We start from the raw sequence: 22,341 nt of genomic DNA, 5'->3' as shown, positions 1-22,341 counted from the left end.
GTTTTCTACCATCCACAGCGCTTTGCAGAGGATCACGTTTCTGGAAATCATTTTTATAAAGTCTTATAAAATATATATTGTAAAGTAATTATTTGACATGAATTAAAGGAAACTCATACTCATTTTTTTCCCTTAACGGTACGGGTGAAGAAAAATGTGACTGAGCCATTCTATCCTAGAAGATTGGGCTCAGATAACTGAGCAAGAGCTCATACAAATGGCTAATATGGCGCTGCCTGAAAACATATTCTACATAAAAACTTAAAAAAACAAAACAGATTTTAATCTGATACTAGTAATAGAAAAGCTTTTCACTAACGCATTGTCCGGGTAGTGTGCCACAGCGCGGGATTGAGAAAGGGCTGGCTTCAGAGTTTACTGAAAAGAGCAGCAATGTAAAGAATGACATCATTAATCTATGAAACTCTAGGATGGATCATATGAGGGCTTACATTGGAAAATTCCATTGCCAAGCCATGCATTGAGAGGCGCTAAGCTTTGGCTTTAGCTTTAAGGTGAACATTTTTTAGATTTTGTTCATCAAACCGACATTACAATTGAAACATGTTCTTCAAGCAGATCGTGTGTATCCATATATCATCAACCAGCTGTTGCCGATTCTGGCTTCTAGCTGCTCTCTGACCGTTGCATTCCGAGATCTCTCCTCCATCTCTAAGCTGCTAGGGACCAAATTAATGCTAAATGGAGATGCCACATGATACCAGGCTTCGGGTCCTCGATGAGTCCACATTGAAGTCATCAGAAACCTTCTTGAGTAATAAAGAATTCACATAGTTCTCATTTATTCTGAGTTGACCCAAGTTCTCACGAGATTAGTTTTATCAAATCAACTATTGATCCCAATATTAACTATTAGCTTGTTATACCTAATAATGCTAATGTGGTATATTCATTTTTCATTTAATACATCAATACATCTTTTGTGAAAGAGTTAATTCACGATGATCTGTAGAATTGGTAGAATTTTGTATACTTTCGGAATGCGATTTTTGCTACGTTGTCTAACGGTGTTTGCGTATCTTATATGCCAATTAGGTAGGAGCTATAAATGTTCTCATTACGTGTGATACACAACCAATTACTCTGGGTATGTGAAGAGCAAAAGGCAGTTGTCTGAGTCCCTCGTGAGTCATTAAGTCACATTGCAATTGAGCGGAATATGTGAGCAGCCTCTAGGCGCAGAGCGACCGCAAAATGGGACTAAAGCAACAAATTCTGGAATTTCGAGCGTTTCTGGATACAGGTCAGAACGGGATCATTTCTACGAGGCTCCAAAAACAATAGAGGACGCTTCTCGTCTTAACCCTTTAAGGGTTTGATATAGCTCTATCTAACATCCGGGAAGCGGAACCTAAAATTTATTTTCCCCAAAATGCAAAATTTAAGCTATATTTTTGTTAATTATCTACAAAGCATGCGTTTGAGGATTTTTGTGACAAGAATAAGCTTTCAGAGTACAAGTAAACAGAAATAATGAACTTGTTGGAGATGTTGGATCGTATGACCGTGCATGAGAGTCTGAAAGCTCCAGCAAGTGTGGGGGGGTCTCCATACCATCTGTTTCACTGTAGCAGATTACATCTGATGTACGCTTCTTTGAACAGAGTTGCGCTGAAGCATTACAAAGACATAATATTAAAGGAAAAGGCTTGTCAAAAATATTACTTTGCAAGTGAAAAACGACTTCTAACGGGAATACGGGCATACGCGATGCAGTCATAGAAACGCAGTTTGTCTCGCTTATCCCTGAAAAAAAACAAACATGGAGATATGTCACTTTAATACTAAATGATCCCATTACTAGACAACAGTAAGAGTCTTTATCTCAGGTTTTGTCATAGGGCAATTAACAAAAAAAGCAGCTTAGGCTACTGAAGGGCCATAATGCATAATTAAAATTTCTCGATTTAGCCTACAAAAAATCCCAATATTTGGCCATTTTTATTTTTTTTTAGGAAAATGGATCTAGCCGTCTTGGCCCAAGAAAAGATAAAGTATTTCGGTGAAGGTGATACGGTTTATTGGGCCAACATACAAGAAGATATCACATAAGCTTTCAAGAGCTCAGCAGTGTCTTCTTCAGGTGTCACCTAAAGACTATTTTAGGACGTCATGCGCATAATCATTTCTATCTCTTTGTAGCATGTTAGCTGCTTCAAATGTCTTCGGACGGATCATACCAACATTTTCCCAGATATAATCACATTATAGAGCTTTTTAGCTAGGTTGTAACGTTTGTGAGCGAGATATAGTAAGTTTAGGAAATGTATTGGGGTTAGAGTGTATGTATGTATGTAATGTGTAAAATGAGTGGACGTGGCACTGCTGGCATTTCCTTTCACATTTTAATGTAATTTTAAAACAATATAATAAGCAAATACATCGTAGTCTTAGCCTGCTTGTTATTCACAGAGGGAGTGATTCATCAGGCTGTGTTATTTGAAATAGGCTAATTCCAGCTGTAACTTTTACGTACGTGGATGAGGCTGGCAGCCACAGACAGAATATCGTTATTAATAAATAACCCGGTATGATGAATCACTTCCCTGTGTGATCAATCAAATTATTTGACCGGCCAAGACTTTCCAAATTTACAATAACTAAAGCTAAATTGTGTTATTTCTTAACAATAAAAATTCACCTTGAACAAACATAGGGTTATTTCTGAAAAGATGTCTTTAACTTCCCAAGGACTATTAATCCTGGCAGATCGATAAATGAGTTACAAGAGAATTTATGCAGGATTCCATTATGAGATTATTCATTCAGAAGGTCTTCATCATGTTTCCAAAGTTTCCAGGTTACTTAAATGCACAAGACCTCATGGGTTCCCTGTTGTTGCAGATGCTGAACATATATGTAGTAACTATGTACTCAACGACTGATGTGTTGGCTTCACTTTGCATTTCCGTAAAACCCTCTCCTGCAAAATCACCGCCGAAAACTACCAGCAGAGAATTCTTTAAAAAAAGGAATTACAAGTGGTGTGGACACTGAGCCCCAGCCTGAGCATGGAACTTTAAGTAATATCTACATGCCGAGGAAGTCTTTGGTGATCCTACTATCTACATGCCGAGGAAGTCTTTGGTGACCCTACTATGTACATGCCGAGGAAGTCTTTGGTGATCCTACTATCTACATGCTGAAGAAGTCTTTGGTGATCCTACTGTCTACATGCTGAGGAAGTCTTTGGTGATCCTACTATCTTCATGCTGAAGAAGTCTTTGGTGATCCTACTGTCTACATGCTGGGGAAGTCTTTGGTGATCCTACTATCCACATGCCGAGGAAGTCTTTGGTGATCCTACTATCTACATGCTGAGGAAGTCTTTGGTGATCCTACTATCTTCATGCTGAAGAAGTCTTTGGTGATCCTACTGTCTACATGCTGAGGAAGTCTTTGGTGATCCTACTGTCTACATACTGAGGACATCTTTGGTGATCCTACTGTCTACATCCTGAGGAAGTCTTTGGTGATCCTACTGTCTACATGCTGAGGAAGTCTTTGGTGATCCTACTATCTCCATGCTGAAGGAGTCTTTGGTGATCCTACTATCTACATGCTGAGGAAGTCTTTGGTGATCCTACTATCTACATGCGTAGAAAGTCTTTGGTGATCCTACTATCTCCTTGATGAAGAAGTCTTTGGTGATCCTACTATCTACATGCCAAGGAAATCTTTGGTGATCCTACTCTCTACATGCTGAGGAAATCATTGATGATCCTACTATCTACATGCTCAGAAAGTCCTTGGTGATCATTCATAAGACCGTATCATAATTAACCTGTTCACCGAAGGGTAGACGTTGATGGGGTGAAACCTTTTCATTGATTTATTACACAAAGGAGCCTCTGCTTAGGCCTTATAGCAAAATTTTCTCAACCTTGACTCCTTCCGTTATTCCAGTTTGGTAATCCGATGTCATATTAAGACAGAAATTGCTTAGCCGGTACACATCAGTCTAAAACCTTCAATTGATTACATGCAATCTTTTGTAGTTTTGTTAGAATAGGCATCTTATTTCTAGTACTGTGAGCTCTGCCCTTCAGCCAACCCATGTTCATATGACGTTCAAATGGTCCATCAAACGTTTGAAATTAGGTATGTGCCACTTCAGAATTCTCTTACGGGAGGAAAGTTTGCTTTCTATACACCATTACCCTGTTGGTAATTATTATTTTCCTTCTATTTGCTAAATTATTTAGCAGGTATTTCTGTAGCCTAGGCAAGAAGTCACATATGAGTGATTCTCCGTGTCACCTTTTACATGGATGATCTTCTAATAGTTCATATGGTCTCGTCTTAGATTCAGGAGCTGCATGCCTATCCCATGCATGTTTAAATTCTCTTACTGTATTAGCCTCTACCACTTCTGCTTGGAGGCTGTTTGATTTATCTACCACCCTGTAAAGCCCGTGGGCAAATCATAAATTCCAACTACCCTGAATACCCAGCCATGTTATTATTAACAGAAACCCTAAAGAAGGACAACTCAACTCAGAAACATTTCACCCACTTTAGAATTTTAAGTTCTAGAACACAAATCTTGTTCTACTTTGTTAACCCCTTTATGTATTTAAATGTTTCTATCGCATCCCCTCTCTCTCTTCCCATAGGGCTATGATTAAGCATCCGCGGACGTGGAACATGTAAGATGTTTTCTGTTTTTCCCCTTTTTTGTGACGTTTCGAGATTAAACGGTGCAGATTATTTACGGCTGCAGCCTCCCTTTATTTCTACTAACGGAGGGTAGAGCGAGAAGGCTCACGTTTGTGCTCCGGCTTTTCTTTTTCCTACACATACGGAGACGCCTGCTCTTTGGATGCAGCAATGGGGACTCGGATGATGCATCCGACCCCCCCCCCTTTTAAATGGACCAATCGAGGCGCCCTGTGATTGGCTGATCGCAGGGCTTCCTGGAACTGAGCACTATTTAAATAGCAGTAATTTCCCAGTGAGTAAGATGCAGACCTGTAGCAGGAGGTGTGAGAGGGGCTGCAGGCGGATGCCAGGCATTTCTTACAGCATTCTGCAAGGTAAGAGCTCCGAGCGATTTATTTGCATTCTGTATCTGTACACAATGGCACAATCCCCATCACCAACATCAGAGATAGGAAAGCTTCTCTTCACTCAGTACGCATCATGCGTGTGTCACACCGCATACATGGCACACGCCAGGCTTAGAACTAACATGTACTTTGAATGAAGAATTTGGGGGCAAAAATAACATTTTCTTTAATGCTGGGGGAACTTATTAACATCATGCATGTCATTGATATAATATTTTCGTTATCACAGCATCACTGATATCACTGTGCATCATACCAGGCGTTTTATTACCAATGCAAATAATGTAATAATCTTATAATGTGTTGGTGACCCAGCTCATGGTTACTTTAGGGTTAATTTAATCTCACTGAACACCTCATTGTGTTATTGGAACTCCATGGGTTAAACATCTATATTGTTATTATTATTATTATTACTATTATTGTTATTAATATTATTTTATACAGACACACACACATGCATAGTACTAAAAAGTTTAACCCTTTAAAACCCTGGAAGATGAGCTCCTTATATTATAGTAATTATATTGATGTTTTCCTGGCGGGTTTCACTGAAATTCTGTTAAAAGTTTATTTTAAATTTTTCTTTATCAGATCACTCTTTTTTATTAGCGTGCCAAGGTCTCAGGTTTTTTTTTAAATATCTTAACTTTCTTCAGTGCTTTTTAATGACATTAGAAAACCTTATATAATCTGGGGTTTCATTTTCTGGGCCCCCCCCCCATTTTTTTAATGACAGTATAAATATTTTATATAATCTAAATTGAGATTTTTATTTTTTCCCACTTTGATCACCTGGCTGATGGTCACTTTAGACTTACTTTAACCTTATGGGTACCACAGCTTCACTGTTCATTGTAATACTGGAACACCATGGGTTAAACATTTATATTATGTTTTTTATATATATATATATATATATATATATATATGTACACACATGCATGGTACTAAAAAACTTAACCCTTCCAAACCCTTTCTGATACCTTTCCATCAGAACCCTATTAAAAGTTTATTTAAAGAAAATGTTATTAGATAACTCTGCAAAGGTCAGAGGTTCAGTGCTTTTTAATAATAAAAACATTATATAATCTGGGTTGTGATGTTTTTCCCCATTTTTTAAATAACATAATAGAATTATTATATAATCTGATTGCAATTTTCATTTTTTTTTCTCATCGTGGTACCACACCTCCCGCATTTAAGGTGCTACATTGCCTTTTTGGGGGTTTCCTGATAAAAATCAGCACATAAATGTGGAGAATCAGCAGGAAAGGTATAACATTTTCAATAAAAGGTTAGAAATTCTAGGCAAAAAAAATTTAATTATTTAATTTTCTTTTGAGTTGGGTGTGTGGGCTTTAGCATGCCCACAATGCACTCGGCACTACTCGTCAGTGGCACGTGAGTGGTTAATTTGTGCTCTCAAATATGCGCATGTACTCACTGACATACTTGTAATTATATCTGTATGTAAACAACTGGAAAATGTCCCCTAAAATGAAATTATAATAAAATATTAGCATGTAAAAGGTATAAAATTTAACCCTTTCTAAAATGTAATTATTCAAGACAGCTCTATCCATCCTGAAATGCCCATAAATTCCATGCCTCTAACTGTCCCGCTTTGTGCGGGACGGACTCAATTTTGCCCTCCTGTCCCGCTGAGCTCTTCCTCTCTCTTACTTTTCGGGACGGAGGGGGAGCTCAGTGGGACAGCGGGATTCAGGACCGCAATCTCGCTGTCCTGATTTCAACCTCTAGTGTCTGGGACAACGGAGACCGCATACTGCGCACAAGCGGAATTGTGCACACACATCATATAGCGAGTGACCTCCCAAGTTTCGCCCGTGGTGTGCCGATTTGCCGAGTGTGCCTATTGTGTCTACCTCCCTGACTCCCAACCCTAAGCCTCAAGTTGGGTAACACCATTAACAAAGGTTAACACAATAGCCTAGACGAGTAAGTAGGTCTCGCCAATGGAGGAAGCTCTACAAATCCATTGTTATTCTATGATATCTGATTTTCAATTTGGAAAGATCCTAGTTCAAGGAGTAGTAGCAAGACAAGAAACCAACCTTGCCCAACTCCAACCTTGGCTTATTGAGCCATCCATACACTAAGGCAGAGTGACCGTAGAGGTACATGTGAGGACCAAAACACCTAAAAGGAGTAGCCTGAGTCAACTTAGCTCCAGCCGTCACTTTTCTACTCTTGGCAAGCAATGCATCCAGGCGTGCCCAGCTGTAGAGTAACTCAAAACAATTCACACCTGGGCTGTAACTTCTGCAGGGCAAGAGGGACAGCTGCCCCAGTTGAGCTGCCTGGCAATGCTGCTCCCGGAAGCAGATATGCGATATCAGCATACCTGGAAACTCTCTGGGTTTGGCCCGGAGAACTCAGGGAGAAGCATCGCTTCTCCAGTTCTCCGGGTCCACACTCGAATCCTCCGGGTCGCACGATCGGGGTCCTGGCACGGCTCACTCACTCCCCATTTCCATCTCTCACTCCATCTCTCCCACTGACCACTGCAGACCTGGAACACCCCACAGGAGGTGCAGTTTTAGAGATGCTCTGACCCGGTCGTCTCGCCATCACAATTTGTCCCTTGTCAAAGTTGCTTAGATCCGTACTCCATTTTTTCCTCCTTCTAACCCATCAACTTTGAGGACAAAATGTCCACATGCTGCCTATTACATCCCACCCAGTGACGGGCGCCATGATAACAAGATCAGTGTTATTAGCTTCACCTGTCAGTGGTCATAATGTTATGGCTGATCGGTGGATGTAGCTAGAAATTGAAAATTTCTGGGTTAATCTCTTCCCCTCTTTTTATATTGAAGGGAATTAAAGTCAGAGTTTGTTCCATTTCACTACAAAATAACAACTGTGACATATAGAACTTCTGGAACCCCGTAGGCTTCCTGCACAAGTAGAGGAATTGTCTTCACTTGATGAATAAATCAATAGGGTTTTGAAAGCTGTTTTTTTTTTTTTTTTCGATAGAAAAACTATTATGTTGTCTGAAAGGTATCACTAATGACATCACATTTGCTTTTGTGAGTTTAGCAATCAATAGGCTGTACTTTGTCTTCTTTTAATTTCTAAACCAAATGAGTTTGTTGATGGGATTAGGTAATTTTAGGTGTAAATAATAGAAACCGGCGGTTTGTTTTATACACCATAATAGCTTACATTGTTGCATTTATTTATTATTTATTTACTCGGTGATAGGTTTTTTTACGTGTTTTAATTGAAGCGTAGTCATTGTGTAACCTGATAAGACATAGGGGTTTATTTACTAAACTGTGAGTTCAAGTGGGATACTTCATCTCAACAACCCTAGATCAAGTTTTCCTTAAAGACAGCGGCATAACACAAGCCTCCCAAGCGTCCCTTTTCAGGTGAGACAGTCCCTCCCACACCCCAGCCGATTCCACTCCCTACCATTTTAGCCCCCTCTCTTTGCCACCCATTCTTGCATGGCTAACCGTGCCCCTCGTGTGTTTGCTGGGTATGAGTGTAAACCAGGGTACTACATCCCTTAACGCTAAACGACTCAGCACAGCCTCTATAGACTGCATTAAAGGCTCTGTGTGCCTTTAAGGCACAGTGCCAGGATATGATGTCATATCCTGGCACTCTGCAACTTAAAGGGACAGTGCTCATGTAATGCAATGAAGATGTCGGCCGTGCAGGGGGCGCTGTCCTACGTCGGACCTAGGGCAGCACTAAAAGGAAAATACATCCCTGACATTAATGTGTATAGAAACAGCAGGAAATGGGTTTATAAATTAAATTGCATTCATGAAATACAATATCCTTTTTTCAAAGTAACTTGGTTACATAAATAGCTATCAGTAGATCGCACAATTTGGGAAGAGGTCTGCTATAATGAAATTGGAAAAGCTGAAATATATCAAGATTACATTTAAAGTGGTTTTTATTATGTTTGACCAATATAAAGACTCTTTGTGAATAAGATGACATGTTTTTAGGGGACACGTTCATGCCATGTTCATGTGTTTTTTCTTCTAGACTTGCTCCACTCTGGCAGCCATAAGGGTCAATAGTATGTTGTGTATCTTGACATGATTGGGTTCGTGTTAGTGATCCAAGCATGCTCTTTACATGTAGCATTGACCGGCTAGGGCTAGGGCAGAGGGTACATTTTGCATCAAAACAGGTTGCCTATGGGCCTCTGGGGCCATGAGGCTCCCTGTAGGACCACTGTTTACTAGGCCGGTTAAAAGGGAGACACTGACCTCCCCAACCAACCCACTGACGCAATGGAGTGGAGGACTGTGCCAAGGCGGAACAGCCTCTATAGTCCACTTCCACCCCATACCCCTAGTCCTTAAAAGAGGGAGTGGGATATGATGGGGCGCTGTCCTGGGTTAGGCCTAAGGCAGCACTAAAGATAAATACACCTCTGCTTACTGACTTACTTACTGACTCGCCGGAAGCATTGCCACTAATAACAGAAATACACCAACCAAATCAAACAACCATGAGAAGAATTTGAGTGGAAATGTCATATTACACTACAGCCCCGTGGAATTGTGTCCTTTGTGGTAGGAAAGGTTAGAAAGGTTCATATATTATCAGTATTATTGATGGCTTCCCCTGTGAAATGACATTCACGCGGTTCATTAATTCTTGCGGTCTAAGATAATGCCTCATTATGGAGTGAAGGGCAGATATAGTTCTTCTGCAACTGAAATAGACTTTTGGTATTGGGTCAAACATGGCCTCCATATCCCTACCGATGTAAAGGATGAACGGGCTTGTTTTTCTCCTTAAAGCTGGATAGCACATGGTATAGCGAGCAATATCTATGTATCAACATTTTAGCTGAAATAGGCGTTTCTCTTGTGGTTTTGTTCACTCTTCAGATCATTTCTTCCTCCGGAGGTCATCCTGCGGTAGACTAGAAATCGATCTATAGATATATAAATAGATATATCAGGATTTCTATACTGTGTTTATGCTATATTGATTAAATTAAAACTTTGCTTTAGCGACTTACCTAACTAAAGGCATCCTTCTGCTATCCCTCATCATCGTCTAGGCACAATTTCATTAGAAAAGATCCAGAATTTAAAATGCATGAGGGATTTGCCACGCAGGCCTTTACATGGGTGATATACAAGCTATATGGGCTATGGCATAAGAAACTTAAAGCTCCATGTTGTTCTAGCATGTGTAATACACATCCAAAGCCTAGAATACAAGAGACTTTATAGGACACAAACCATTGTGATGTCAGGGTGTAATGTATTACAACATGGCGGCCATTGTAGAGGTGCAGGTAAGACAGATTCTAGAATGGGGGAAGCCTAGCCAGACCTGACTTGGCTCACCAAGTTTTCACACTATCGATTCAACCTCTGGTGACAGGTTCCTACAAGCTTTCTTCCAGTTCCCAGCGATGGAGCAGGAGGAAGATCTGGCTCATTCTTCTCTACCCCTGACAAGCTGAGCCTAAGCAAGCATCATATTGGAGCCCAACACACTGATGGAACACGGCATCATCATTGCCCCTGCATGTGCATGCAGCCCTTTCCGGGGGTCACAAACTGGGTGATCTGGCTTGCTGCACAGTACTAGCCAAGTGGGCTCATCTGCTGCATGACAATAGTCTTTGGTAGATTAAGAATCAACACCCATGAATGAGCTTCCATCTTGGCCAACAGTGTTGAGCCAAGCGTTGGTCTTGAGCCCATGCAAACTCGCCCAACTATACCATAAAATATAAACATATTCTTATAACTGCATTTGGGGGGGAAAAGGGGCAAATATTACTGGCAATACAATACATATACAGATTGATTTTTGGATTGTTGTAGGCTGCTACCTCCTTAGTAGGATATAAGGCTTACGAGTAACACACTTTACTAAGGCAGTTTTAATTAATCTCTATATATGTCAACCTACTTTTTTGTTTGCCAAATGTTTTTTTTGTGTTAATTCTGCAGTAAATAGCTGGAAATATAAATATATTATCAATTTCTAGCCCTGTGGCAGCTGGTCTCGAGAGAGAGAGAAAAAATGAACGTCAAGAGTTAATGAAGACATCATGGATAATTTCACATTTACATTGCAAAGTCTTTTTTTAATATATAATATAGCTCATTACCAGTTCATGGAAGTTTGATCCAGATGGGGTTTAAAACCTTCTAATCCACTGGGGAAAAAAATCAGATAATAATCAATACATCACATAACATCTGATCGGTTCCCCCAGATGCTATTAAAATTATTTTTATTGTTTTTTAATTTTTTTTTTTTTATTTTTTTTAATTTTGAACTCGGTGGTGGAATTAATTATGTTTCACATGCAAGTTGCAGACAGAAATGATAATTAATACCGTCAAGCGTTGACGGCAAAATTTCATTTTACTACGATTCAAAGAATGTTAAATACGCAAAGAAAATTGGATTGTATTTTTAATTATATGCACTGTAGTGGAAAATAATAAAAAAATATATACCAATATAGGTTTTAAAATTACCCTGCCACACGCTGAAATTGAGAACAATATTATTGATGTGTTAAGACGGTTTTCTGAAAATTGAATATTTTAATGCATTTTTTATATAGACCACCCAGAAAATCTGATATATTTTCGTAGATAACCCAGTTATATTGTATTTGCATTTGAAACTCTCAGACGACGAAGAGACTATCGTATCCAGACTTGTTTAATCAGAATTAGAATGTTTTAATATATTTGTCCTTTGAAAGGAAGAGATTATTTCCGCATTCCTTCAATATGGATCCATTGGGATATTTTTTAAAGAAAACGGCTTTTTTAAAATGAATTTATATAAATATTGGAATAACTGAAGTCTCTTTAGCTGTCATGTACCCTGTTGTAGATCTGTGTGGGCAAACTCTTGGCCTACTTTGACTAGGAGGAATACATGCTTATGGCCTCTACCTGGGAATTTACTGGGTTTGCCCCTTTTAGGTGTAATACGGGGTAATGTAATGGGATGGGGTGATGGAAGTAGGCGTGCATGTGCCCAGTCGTGGCGGGGATGTCCATGTGGTTGGCATCGGGCGGCTACATACAAGGTTAGGCTGGGTTGCCTTTGCCCATCCCCCATAGAATACCATGCACAGAATAAGCACTCATTGGTCACCACTCCCCACAGAGTATCCCGTCTGATTGGCTACCCTTGAACAAAGACTCTTTCCTCATTGGCTGCCTTTTACCCACCACCGCTATTCACTGGCTGTGTTGCGCAATGCCTCATTGTTGTTATTTCAGCTGGTTCTTGGTGGTCTTTACAAACGGGATTACTATTCTAATACAGGAGCTGAGCTTTCCCAGGACCCTGGAAGAGGGGTATACGGCAATGGCGGGCATGGTTTAACCCTTGCAACCCTGTTTCCCATCACAGCTTACCATACCCACATATGTGGCTAGCCTCGCCTCCTAGATGGAGCTGGAGAGGAAGAGCTCCAGGAGAGCCAACCTAGGACATTCCTACCCATGGACCCAAATGGAAGGCCATAATCACGGGAGCGGTGAGGGTGCATATTGGTGCATGTTGAGAGCCGCAGCACTCATGACTTCATGAAGTGCAATTATTAGAACAATGCATGGATTTTTTTAAAAAATATATTGCAAAAAAATGTTGACAACAATTGAAAAAGCAAATCATTTAAAAAAAATATGTATTGTTTTTCTCGTTAGTTTAGGTTTGGGTAGTTCTCAAAGACGTTCTTGTCGCTCTCTTGCCTGGGCTGTCAGTTTAATGTACTGCAAAGAACGCAAAAGGCTTTAAGTCTTTGCCAGGAGAAAGTGCGTCCATGATTTAAGTCAGTAATGCATGAAATATACTCCATTTAGGCAGGTCGGGCACGTAGACGCCATTACATTGAGTGCATTTGTTTTAAGAAGACGTTTGTATGTGTCTGTAGATCCCTCGCAGACCCCCCGCTAGGGAAGAAGCTAAAGCTACCATCCCATTTTTGCTGGTTTGACTTGACAGACTAATATATCAGTCTTTATGTTTTTTTAAGGCTATATTCCATTAACCCTTGCGACAGCTCGAAAAGGGATTAAATATATCTGGCAATTTTCAGAATGCAAAAAATAGGATTCTCAGAGACGCGTCCTCAGAAAGGAGTTAGTCTGTGCGTGTCCACCGATCCAAGGAAAGATTGACCAAAGTGCATTCCTTTCAACCAAATTTAAGAGGAAAAGTTAGCCGGGGGGAAAAAAAACAGTTTGAAAACTCCATTCCCATTCATGAAAGAGACCTATCACCTAAACTGTAGAGCTGGGGGCAGATTCAGTCTCTGATCCTTCCCCAGTCTGGTGTGATTTTGGTAGTGGGGTAGTTCTCACAGCCTGCTCCCCATCAAAAAACCCAATTTACACCCAACTCTCTGTTTCAGGAAGCGACAACCTGCTCTATCCCATTAACCAGTTGGGATAACCAATGAAAACCAGTCATCGTTTATGATGACATAACTCCTAAGTGTCCCTGTTTTGGATTGGCGGTCTCTCTTTGGGGATCCAGATACCCGTGCCCCTATTTTATCTCCCGACGTCCCCTCTTTTCTAGTAGCTCAGAATGTTTGCTGGGTATGAGGGTATCACGGGGTTCTACGGCCCTTAAAGTTATAGTAATGTGCATAGAAACAGCAGGAAATGGCTTTACACATTAAGAAAATGTTTAGCCCCCCTTTGGCCAGTTCATAGGTTGGAAGGTTTGTGATGTCCTACCAGGAAGGACACTATTACCTGCAATTATCTCTTGTCTGCTGTTATAACGTATCGTAAGTGATATCATGGAGCCGCCAATCTCATAACGTGGAGAAAGGTTTGGGGGTGAAGGATATTGGGGACTTCGTTCAACACACCTCAAAACAACCTGGACTGATGGCGGATCAGACCCCTTCGGCCCGTCTAGTCTGGCCATTTTTCCAGCTGTAAAGAGTCAAACCTTAATCAGTCGTTGGTCTCGTCTTAGATTCAGGAGCCATATGCCTGTCCCATGCATGTTTAATACCCTCGCTGTATTACCCTCTACCACTTTTCTGGCTCTATCTGGGTATCACATCTGATTACCAACATTCCGGGCAATTCTTCGATAACGGAGTGGGGGTAACTGGCCCTTGCTTCTACCCTTTCACTGCCTCTTTTCTTTAGCCAGGCTCCTGTACGCAGCTACAAACATTCATCGTTTTCCACCGCTTTCTGCGCATGTTGTAACTATATGCACGGATTTAATAAAAAATGCATTTTATTTTCATAGTCCCTTGTTAGTTATCGCTCACTGTGCGAAGAACACAATTTAATATCATTCCTTGCTCCCGGCCGCACAAAGTTCTCCCGGTCTATGCTGTTGTGACCTACTTTTATTCTGTTACCAAATTAAATTTGGTGAATTTAATAGGAAAACAAACTTGAAGCCTGCGCGTAATACGCAGCTCTGCAAATTGTTAGTGTCGATGATGAAAAATAAGTAAAGTCATTTCCTAGCAACCCACGGTTTGTGAACATGTTTTTTTCTTCTTTTAGTGATATAAGATCTGTTTACTAACCATTTTCTTTACTTAGTTGAAAACTTTCCCTGGCAGTATGGTGGTGGCATGATATAGCATTAATCCACCTGTGGCATTACGTGGCATAATTTCACCTCATTCTAAATTCACGGTAACCTCTGGTCTACCATCTTTGCTGAGCATTCAGTATCCAGAATGGTTGCCCAGACAGATCAGTGGTCAAGGCAGCTACCCAACTTTGCTTGCCTTGGGCAAACTAGGTTGAGTTATATGGAAGTGTCATGGATTGTGGATCATACCATTTTGTTATTTTGGTCACAACCACACCCCTCCCAAATTTGGCCAACTGTCACTGTCCACTCCCACCTATTCTCTGCCCACCTCCTTCCCTTTAAGAGCAAATTGGGACTAGCCCCACCCCTATCTTTTCAGTGCAGCCACACCCACAGGAGAGGGCGGTGCTTCAGGTAGCCAGCCCCTGGAAGGTTCCATGTATGACCGGTGGCAGGGTCCAAACCACAGAAAGAAACCCCAGGATTGGATAATCTAGTACATTAGAACCGAATGTTCCTGTGTGAATAGCACCTAAATCCAATTTATCAACATTGACAAGTAAGACCCAACCAAATAACTTCTGCAGACTTCTCGGTGCTTTGTCTCTAAAGTGTGCAGACATTGATCTGAACGCATGTGACACTTTCCATATGAAAAGTGGTGGTGCGTAGCTTTTTTTGACTGCTTTCAGGTTTTTTTTATGTTCTAAGTGCAGACATTGTACTGTGAAGTGTGTCATTTACTGATCAACTTTTTAGACCGGCTAATGGTCATCAATAAGCTAATCAATAAGCTAATGGTCTTATTGTTGAATACGGGAAATCAAACGTTGAAACTGCCGACAGATTATCCATTCCTATTTCTGCATTAGAAAGTTTAGCTTATCTGACTATATATACACTCACTGGCCACTTTATTAGGTACATGTTGCTAGTACCGGGTTGGACCCCCTTTTGCCTTCAGAACCGCCTTCATTCTTCGTAACATACTTTCTACAAGGTGCTGGAGACATTCCTCAGAGATTTTGGTCCGTATGGACATGATTGCATTCAGCAGTTGTGCATTATCCTGCTGGAAGTAGCCATCAGAAGATGGGTACACTGTGGTCATAAAGGGATGGACATGGTCAGCAACAACACTCAGGTAGGCTAGGTTATTTGAGTTACTGTTGCCTTTCTATCATCTCGAACCAGTCATTCTCCTCTGACCTCTGACATCAACGAGGCATTTTCATCACACAACTGTCACTCACTGGATAGTTTCTCTTTTTGAATTTCAGCAAGTTGTCTTGACCACGTCTACATGCCTAAACGCATTGAGTTGCTGCCATGTGATTGGCTGATTAGCTATTGTTGTTAACAAGCAATTGAACAGGTGCACCTAATAAAGTGGACAGTGAGTGTAAATGCGTATTTACTCTTACATCTTTTTCCGAACGCGTGGTTTCTTTGAGAAGACATACGTTACTATTAATGGCTGTTTCATTACCTATAGCTCTATAGGTAAAATCATACCAGTTGCGAACTGGTGAAAACATGGCACTTGGCCGCCTAATGACAACGGCTAGATATGAAATCCTGTAAAGACGTAATGTGGGGCCGGTGTGGGGCCCGCAAACTTCAGCACCAAATCTGCCTCTGGATGGGGCAGATCAGATATCTGCACAGCGTGCCAGTTGGCCAATCCGGGCCTGAATCATACTGTCAATTCCTAACACCATAAACAACATTGACACGTATAACCATATAATCTGGGAACCAATTACATCTTTGTATAAATAGACAGCCATGAAAAAACAAATTGTACCAAAGTACAAAAAAAAATAGTCAGTTCTCAAGCCTGACCGAAATTCTCGACAAATGTGCAGTGCAACAAAACAAGAAAATGTTCCATTATAACGCAACACTGAGGGGTTCTGTGCAGAAGAAAGACGGTTATGTATGGTATTTAAACTCAAGGACATAAGAGATGTTCTGCTGAGTGAAGATAGCTGTTTTTCTTATTAATATGTTCCTAATCTTTTTGGGGGCCAAGAATACCGTCTTACGTATTTCGATAAAAACCAAGGAAAACAGATGGTTGCATTGTAATAAGGCTCGCTTTGGCTTTTACAGATGGCGAGAGTCCCACAGAAGTCCCTTGGCTCTGAGGGTAATTTGGATAAATGATCAGATGAGTAAGAGGCAAGTAAATATTTAACAGAGGACAAATCACCAGAGGTACCAAAGTGATTATGCCGACTAGCTTCGTAGTGGAACCAAATCTAATGGGTTTTCACAAATTAAATGGAATAAGTAATATAAAATGTATAATCAGGTATATAACCCCCCCTTTATAATTATGTCTTACAAGAGCAAGTTAATTAAAAATGTGTAACACCCCCCACATACACACACACACCTAGTTATGGCGGTGGCCTAGTAAAGATCTGACAAAAAATATGGAGAGTCATATATAATCTTTTAAGTACCTCAGAGATCTCTTCTTGAGAAGTATGATACCTCTGAGGTCCTTCAGGTTGACTCCGTCTGAACAAGAGTCCCTTGAGATCCTGGAAGCTTATATTTATCTGTGCTGGCCTAAGGTATCAGCTTTAATAAAAGACTCCATCTTCTGTTGGACCAATACAGCTACTTTCAGTGTCCCTATCAACACAGAGCAGATGATTCCATCATAAAGAAGATCAGAACGGGGACATTGTGGACTTGCAGATCATTTTTTGAGGGCTGTCAGCAGGAGAGATTTGGAAGAGTCAAGGGACCTGTGGAGGAAACCCAGAGGAAGGACGAGTGCCCTGGAAAGACAAAGACCGATAGGATAGGTAGTCAATGGAAAGCACTCCAACGGAGAACGTAGCCAGTTGAGAAAATTCAAAAAGTCATTTTTTTAGTGGAAGAAGAAATATACAACAGTTGAGAAGAATTGGATGCCAATGAATGCTACTGATTGGAAAGCTTTCAGAGAAAGGACTTTAACGAAGAAGGATAAGTAAAGGAAGGTCAGGAAGCCCGTAGAGGACATTCATTAACAGAACCAGTGACCGGCAGAGAACAAGCCTAGAACAGATTAATATTCAAGGGATGGGCCGGTGAGGTTTTAACCCCTTAATGACAAAGCCTGTACATGTACGGGCTCACAATACATTGTTTTTAATGGGTTGAAGGACAACCCATTGTCCTTAAGGGAAAGACAAGAAATGCAGGTCTTGTGATTGGACAATAGGCCTATACCTAAGGGTGAAATCTGGGAGGTATAACATATTCTATACAGCATTTTATATGCGCAATTAAATGGTTCCTTCATGGTGGTGACGATTTGAAAGCATACACTTTTATCCTGGGGTAAAATGCTAAGCTGCACAATATCTTTTCCTTCCATTCAATACTATATATATATATATATATATATATATATATATATATATATATATATATATATATATATATAGTAAATACAGTTTAATTGTGCTAATTACATTCTGTTTTGACAATTTCCTAGGAAATTTCTGTTTTGTCACGTTTGTTAATGTAGTCACCAAACTGGTATAAAAATGTTGAACACAAAGCGCTCTTCACCTAATTGCTAGTCGCTGTCAGTCAGCCGTGGTCCATTCTCCAGGGAATAGAGTGGAATCCTCAAACAGATTTCATGAATGGATTTAGTTCATGAAATAAAAAAAAATAAAAAAAAAAGATTGTATCGCCAGCAACTTGACAACTCATTTCAGAGACACGCAATGGATATGTCTCTAGTGGGCGGCCGAGTTGGGTCTCCTTTTATATTTCTTGGGATTTCTATTGTGCGTCGTAATAACCAAGACGGTCAGCCTGATTCACACAAAAGCAGAGAATTGTACTCTGTGAAGAGTTCTTATATTATTTAGCAGTATTTTTTTTTCAAGGAATAATCTAGTTTATATACCGGTAGCTTTTTGAGGAGAGAATTCAGAGGACGGCAACTAAAAAGCTGAAAGGTTTACAGGATATAAATTATCAGGAAAGGCTAAACGACCCCAATATGTCCGGCTTGGTGGGGGGAAGAGAGAAGTGATAGAAACATTTAAATACATAAAGGGACTTACAGCTCTGTATTTACCTTGCCCAAATCATACCTGGGAACTTGTGGGCTCCGGCTGCCCGGAGCCTACACTTCGTTGACATGGCCAGGACTGCCAACTGGCGTCAGTGGACGGTCCTCTTGACGTCGGAGGGCGCTCCTGCATTTAAAGGGGAAAGAGTGGAGGATTTGGGTGCTGACCCGGAGAACCGGAGAAGCAGCACCTCTCCTGAGTTCTCTGGGCCAAACCAGAAGAGTTTCCAGATGTGGCCCTAGGCCTGACCAAGATTAGGGCCCTCGGCTGTCCCCTGTAACCAGCCCATACAGCGGCAACACAAAAAGGGGCATGATCTCCCAGGAGGGCACTGCCATCCCCTTGGACCTGCCAACCTAGCCCTAGTCAGCCTAGACCAGGATGCATCACTGGCAACTTAACCACGTACAGGAGGGAAGTTTATTTCAGAGGAAGAGAAACGTTAGAATACACGGTCTAAGACTACAAGACTATATTCTTAGATAAATGTAGGGAAGTTTTACTCTACTGACAGGGCGGTAGATAAGTGGAACAACCTCCCAGTGGAAGTGGTAGGTGCCAATATAGTAAAGGAAGTTGAAATATGCACGGGATAGGAATACGGCTCCTGAATCTATAAAAAAAGCAAGGACTGATTAAGGTCTGAGTCTGAGTTTGGAAAAACAGGCAGACTAGATGCGCTAACTGGTTTTTATGCGCCATCATGTTTCTATGAATAATCTAGATTCATAACGTGAAAAAATAAAGTGACACAAAACAGATAAAAACAGATATCAGGACAATTTAAGACTGATTTGAACCTGATTATGCTAAAAGCATCTACAGTACCCATATAAAAAGTTGAGTAATCAGCAAGAACAGTTCATGGGTTACTATGGCAACTGCATCAATTTTATTTCCAATATCACTTTTTTTGTTTCTTGTATTTCTTTCAGTATAAGATTACTATCATAAAAAAAAACACATTACAGGCCGTATGAATTTATATCACCAGTTAAACGTCTGCCATCATATCTGTAGTAATGTTTTCTTAATGTACTTTTCGCAGGCAGACCGGACATATCTCTGAAGCGATGTAAATACTGAATGATGGAGTGTACCTGGAAGGCAGTCCTGTTGCTAGTGTTTGCTTCTCTGGGAATCCAGTACACTGCCATTAAATCACTGAGAATGGCTTACAAGGCTCCCTGCATGGGTATGGGAGTACAAAACCAATGTCTGCAAAGAGATATCAAAAGTAAGTCATTGTGGTTGGTAGGGGAGTAACTACGGCCCTTTGCGGCCCCAACAATGCAAGAGGGAGCCTAACAAGCACACCATATATTTAATATGCCACAGTGGGTTCTGCTTTAACAGGCAAAAGGCTGTTTAACAAGGCTCCGGCCTAACTGGTTTTAGCGCTCGCAATGAGCACCGTTACAATAAACAGGGTTTAAATGTCCAAACATCTGATTAATAGAACTAGGCTGGAGTCTCTACAGCTTCCCCAGCTATAGATTATACACTTTGTGGTTAGGAAAGCAGGGCCGCAAAAGTTCTGCTTTGTTTTGAGCGACTCAAAAAATGTTTAAAAAAAGTTTCCAAAAAATATGAAAATTAAACATAATATGTGTAAAGGTTGGTAAATGTATGTATAATTATGAACATGAGCTTGCAATGTGAGCATAAATGACCCTCTATATACTTTATATATATATATTTGATACATTATGTTAACATTTTTTTGTGCGCTTTGTAGATAATGCTTCAAGATTATTGTGTGAAGGAACCAATAACCTACACGCTTCACTACAGCAACATAACAGAAAACACATCATTATCCTTTCAATGACCAGAAGCGGCTCCTCGTTTTTGGGGCAGTTTTTCAATCAGAACCCTGACATATTCTATTTGTATGAACCTCTTTACCACGTGCAAAGGACCTTCGCCAACTCAAGCTCCCGTGTCCAAGTAGACAGGAGAGCCTTTGTCGGGGCCTACAGAGACCTCCTACAGAATTTATACGACTGCGATTTCTACTTCCTTGAGAATTATATCTGGCCGGCACCTAAAGATCACGAAACCTCCGTATTTTTTAGGAGAGGCGCAAGCAACGCCTTGTGTTCGCCCCCTTTATGCGATCAGCTTCAGAAAATAGAAGAACACGTATGTTCGAGGAAGTGCCCGCCGCTAAATTTCACAGCGGTGTCCAAATCATGCCGGACATATAAACATATGGCGATAAAAACCGTAAGAATTCCTGAGGTCAACGATCTGAAAACCCTCGCGGAGGACCCCAGATTAAACCTTAAAATAATTCATTTAGTGAGGGATCCGAGAGGGATCTTAGCTTCACGGATTAGCACCTTTGTAGACCTCTATCGGTCGTGGAAAATCTGGAACTCTTCAGGAAGAAGACCATACAGCCTTGACCTTACACAAATCACGACGATGTGCACGGATCTCGCTTCCTCCGTACAGACTGGCTTCATGAGGCCATCATGGCTGAAAGGGAAGTATATGCTTGTACGCTACGAAGATATAGCCAACGATCCCGTGAAAAAGGCCAAAGAAATGTATGACTTCGTAGGCCTGGAATGGAGAAAGGATGTCCAACGATGGATTGAGCAGAACACCAACGGGAGCGTCACTCCGACAGCAAACTTCAAATTTTCTACCAGTAGAAACTCGGCGGAGACGTCGGAAAACTGGAGGCTGCACTTACGCCTCGACATAGTCCGAAAATTACAAGATTTATGCAATGGAACGTTTTCTCTTCTTGGATATAAAATGGTAGATTCCGTAGCGACACTGAAAAACTCGTCTACTAGTCTTGTGGAACCGAGAACATTTTTAGCATTTACATAGGGAACCCGCAGAACTACTCGCGTCAGCTACAACTTCGAGAACCAAAAGTGATTAATGTGAGACGTTACTAAAAATTGAAATGGGAATCTAACCGCAAAACGACAACTTGTCATGGCGCCGTCCTGGCGCGTCTCGAGGAAATTAATTTTTGAGTGATGTTGAATCTATAGCACAATCTGGGGGGAAAAAGAAAGTTTCATCGTTTTAATATGAATAACAAATTAGATTTTTTATGAATAAATCATATTTCTTATTACTCTGCTTTGTTATATTAGAGGTACGCTTCTTGCTTTCGCATAGGGCGGCCATTTTGAAGAACTGCGTTCCACACTACGACGGAGGTAGGTTGAATTGATGCGTGGCTTTATAATAGAACAAATAATCACAGAAAGCAAGCCGGTCCTGTTATAGCAAATACCTTGGGCATTCCTATTGAGGCAAAAATGATATAATGTTCAGAATTTAGAGTTTTCAAGGATTTTTTGCCTTATTTATACAGTACGCAGACTCACACAGTAAAAAACACTTAAAAAAATATATTTCAATAGAACATTGTGATTAGTGTGTGCCTTTGATGGAAGCCAATTAGGTCAGTGAGAATCCAACGCAGATGCTTTGGTTGATTATATGGTGGTGCCACCTATGGGTGGACAGCAGAAAAAGTGCTGCCAGATACCAAAAACGACCAAGTTCTTACAGAGAAGCATGACCAAATATTTTTTTCTTCAAACATT

At 40.7% G+C, this 22,341-nt stretch overlaps 1 protein-coding gene across 1 annotated transcript; it reads left to right on the top strand.

Annotated features, from left to right (window-relative positions):
* Positions 1–4,964: 4,964 nt before the first annotated feature.
* On the top strand, positions 4,965–21,863 carry LOC128492905 (carbohydrate sulfotransferase 1-like). Its single transcript, XM_053465662.1, has 3 exons — positions 4,965–5,057; positions 19,809–19,997; positions 20,499–21,863. The coding sequence occupies exons 2-3, from the start codon at positions 19,847–19,849 to the stop codon at positions 21,605–21,607; spliced, it is 1,260 nt and encodes a 419-aa protein (XP_053321637.1). The 5' UTR covers positions 4,965–5,057; positions 19,809–19,846; the 3' UTR covers positions 21,608–21,863.
* The last annotated feature ends 478 nt before the right edge of the window (positions 21,864–22,341 follow it).

This window comes from Spea bombifrons, chromosome 4 (genome assembly GCF_027358695.1).
Source record: "Spea bombifrons isolate aSpeBom1 chromosome 4, aSpeBom1.2.pri, whole genome shotgun sequence".
NCBI classification, from domain to species: domain Eukaryota; kingdom Metazoa; phylum Chordata; class Amphibia; order Anura; family Pelobatidae; genus Spea; species Spea bombifrons.
This window is presented reverse-complemented; position numbering and strand designations above follow the sequence as displayed.